Source organism: Austrofundulus limnaeus, unplaced genomic scaffold (assembly GCF_001266775.1).
Source record: "Austrofundulus limnaeus strain Quisiro unplaced genomic scaffold, Austrofundulus_limnaeus-1.0 Scaffold664, whole genome shotgun sequence".
Taxonomy (NCBI): Eukaryota; Metazoa; Chordata; class Actinopteri; order Cyprinodontiformes; family Rivulidae; genus Austrofundulus; species Austrofundulus limnaeus.
This window is the reverse complement of record NW_013953066.1, coordinates 140449-141955: the sequence shown is the minus strand read 5'-3', so window position 1 is coordinate 141955 and position 1507 is coordinate 140449. Positions and strand designations below refer to the sequence as shown.

The window sequence follows — 1507 nt, the reverse complement described above, 5'->3', positions numbered from 1 at the left end:
TCTGGATGAAGTCAGTATTAATTCTGGATGAAGTCAGTATTAATTCTGGATGAAGTCAGTATTAATTCTGGATGAAGTCAGTATTAAATCTGGATGAAGTCGTATTAATTCTGGATTAAGTCAGTATTAATCCTGGATTAAGTCAGTATTAAATCTGGATGAAGTCAGTATTAATTCTGGATGAAGTCAGTATTAATTCTGGATGAAGTCTGTATTATTTCTGGATGAAGTCTGTATTAATTCTGGATGAAGTCAGTATTAATCCTGGATGAAGTCAGTATTAATCCTGGATGAAGTCAGTATTAATTCTGGATGAAGTCAGTATTAATTCTGGATGAAGTCAGTATTAATCCTGGATTAAGTCAGTATTAATTCTGGATGAAGTCAGTATTAATCCTGGATTAAGTCAGTATTAATTCTGGATTATTAATCCTGGATGAAGTCAGTATTAAGCTGAACCTTTGTTCAGATTCAGTGTYTTTRATTAGAAGTGAACTCAAGAAGAAGCAGGAAGTGAAGTGAGTCGGTGTCTGAGGTGAACACAGGCTCCTGTGTGCTTCAACACTCTAGATGTTTGGCTGAAGGACAAACATGTCTCCATCATGGCTTTGATGGTTGATCATGGGGTTTGTTGCAACATGAAACTATCAGGAGACTGGAAACTGCCTGAAGCTCAGAGCTGACGTGTTTTAGAGGTCATGTTTGTATCAGTTTATCTGAAATGTTCCGCTCTGACCCACCTCCTCCTGACGGCTCCACATAAAACCGAGAGGTGGCGTCAGGAGGACCACAGGCTCCAGCAGCTCCAGCAGCACCGCCGAGTCCTCCGCAGAAGAGAAGCCGCTCCTCAGCACCTTTCCTCGGGTCAGACGCAGCCGAACCTCCGGCCTGCAGCATGCCGCCTGCAGCAGACCTGGGCCGGGCCCTGGTCATCATCACCGGGGCCTCCAGAGGCTTCGGCCGGGCCGTGGCCCAGGACGTGTCCCGGGCGGTGAGGCCCGGTTCGGCGCTGGTTCTGGCGGCCCGCTCCGGTAAGGAGCTGCGGGCTCTGCGGGAGGAGCTGACCGAGTCCGAGGCGGGCAGGGCCGGCCTGAAGGTGGAGGTGGTGACGGCGGACGTTGGACGGACGGAGGACCTGGAGGACCTCCTGAGGAGGTCCGAACAGGTCTTCACCGAAGACATGGACCACCTGGTTCTGGTCAACAACGCTGGTGAGTCCGAACCGCAGGATTTAATGTCAGACAGGAAATAATCCGTTTTAGATTCAAACACAGTTTAACTGATGAAAGAAACAGAAAATCTGATTTATTTAGTCTGAAAAAAGACAAAKCGTTTAAACAAGTTCGTTTTTAATATTCTGCATTTATTCTGGACCTTTATTCTGAAGGACGTGGAGTTTTATTTTGAAATATTTAACTCTTAAAACAATGTTTGTTTCTCTCTTGTTCAGATAAAACATTAAGTTTGATAAAACTGGGGACATCATGTCTTTAGAGACCCCCCCCCC

General features: G+C 46.0%; 1 protein-coding gene across 1 annotated transcript in view; it reads left to right on the top strand.

Annotated features, from left to right (window-relative positions):
- Positions 1-544: 544 nt before the first annotated feature.
- Positions 545-1507, top strand: part of spra (sepiapterin reductase a) — a 2446-nt gene continuing 1483 nt past the window's right edge. The window contains exon 1 of the mRNA XM_014027601.1: positions 545-1211. Coding sequence (XP_013883055.1) covers positions 896-1211 — 316 coding nt within the window. The 5' untranslated portion in view covers positions 545-895. The remainder of the gene's footprint in view (positions 1212-1507) is intronic.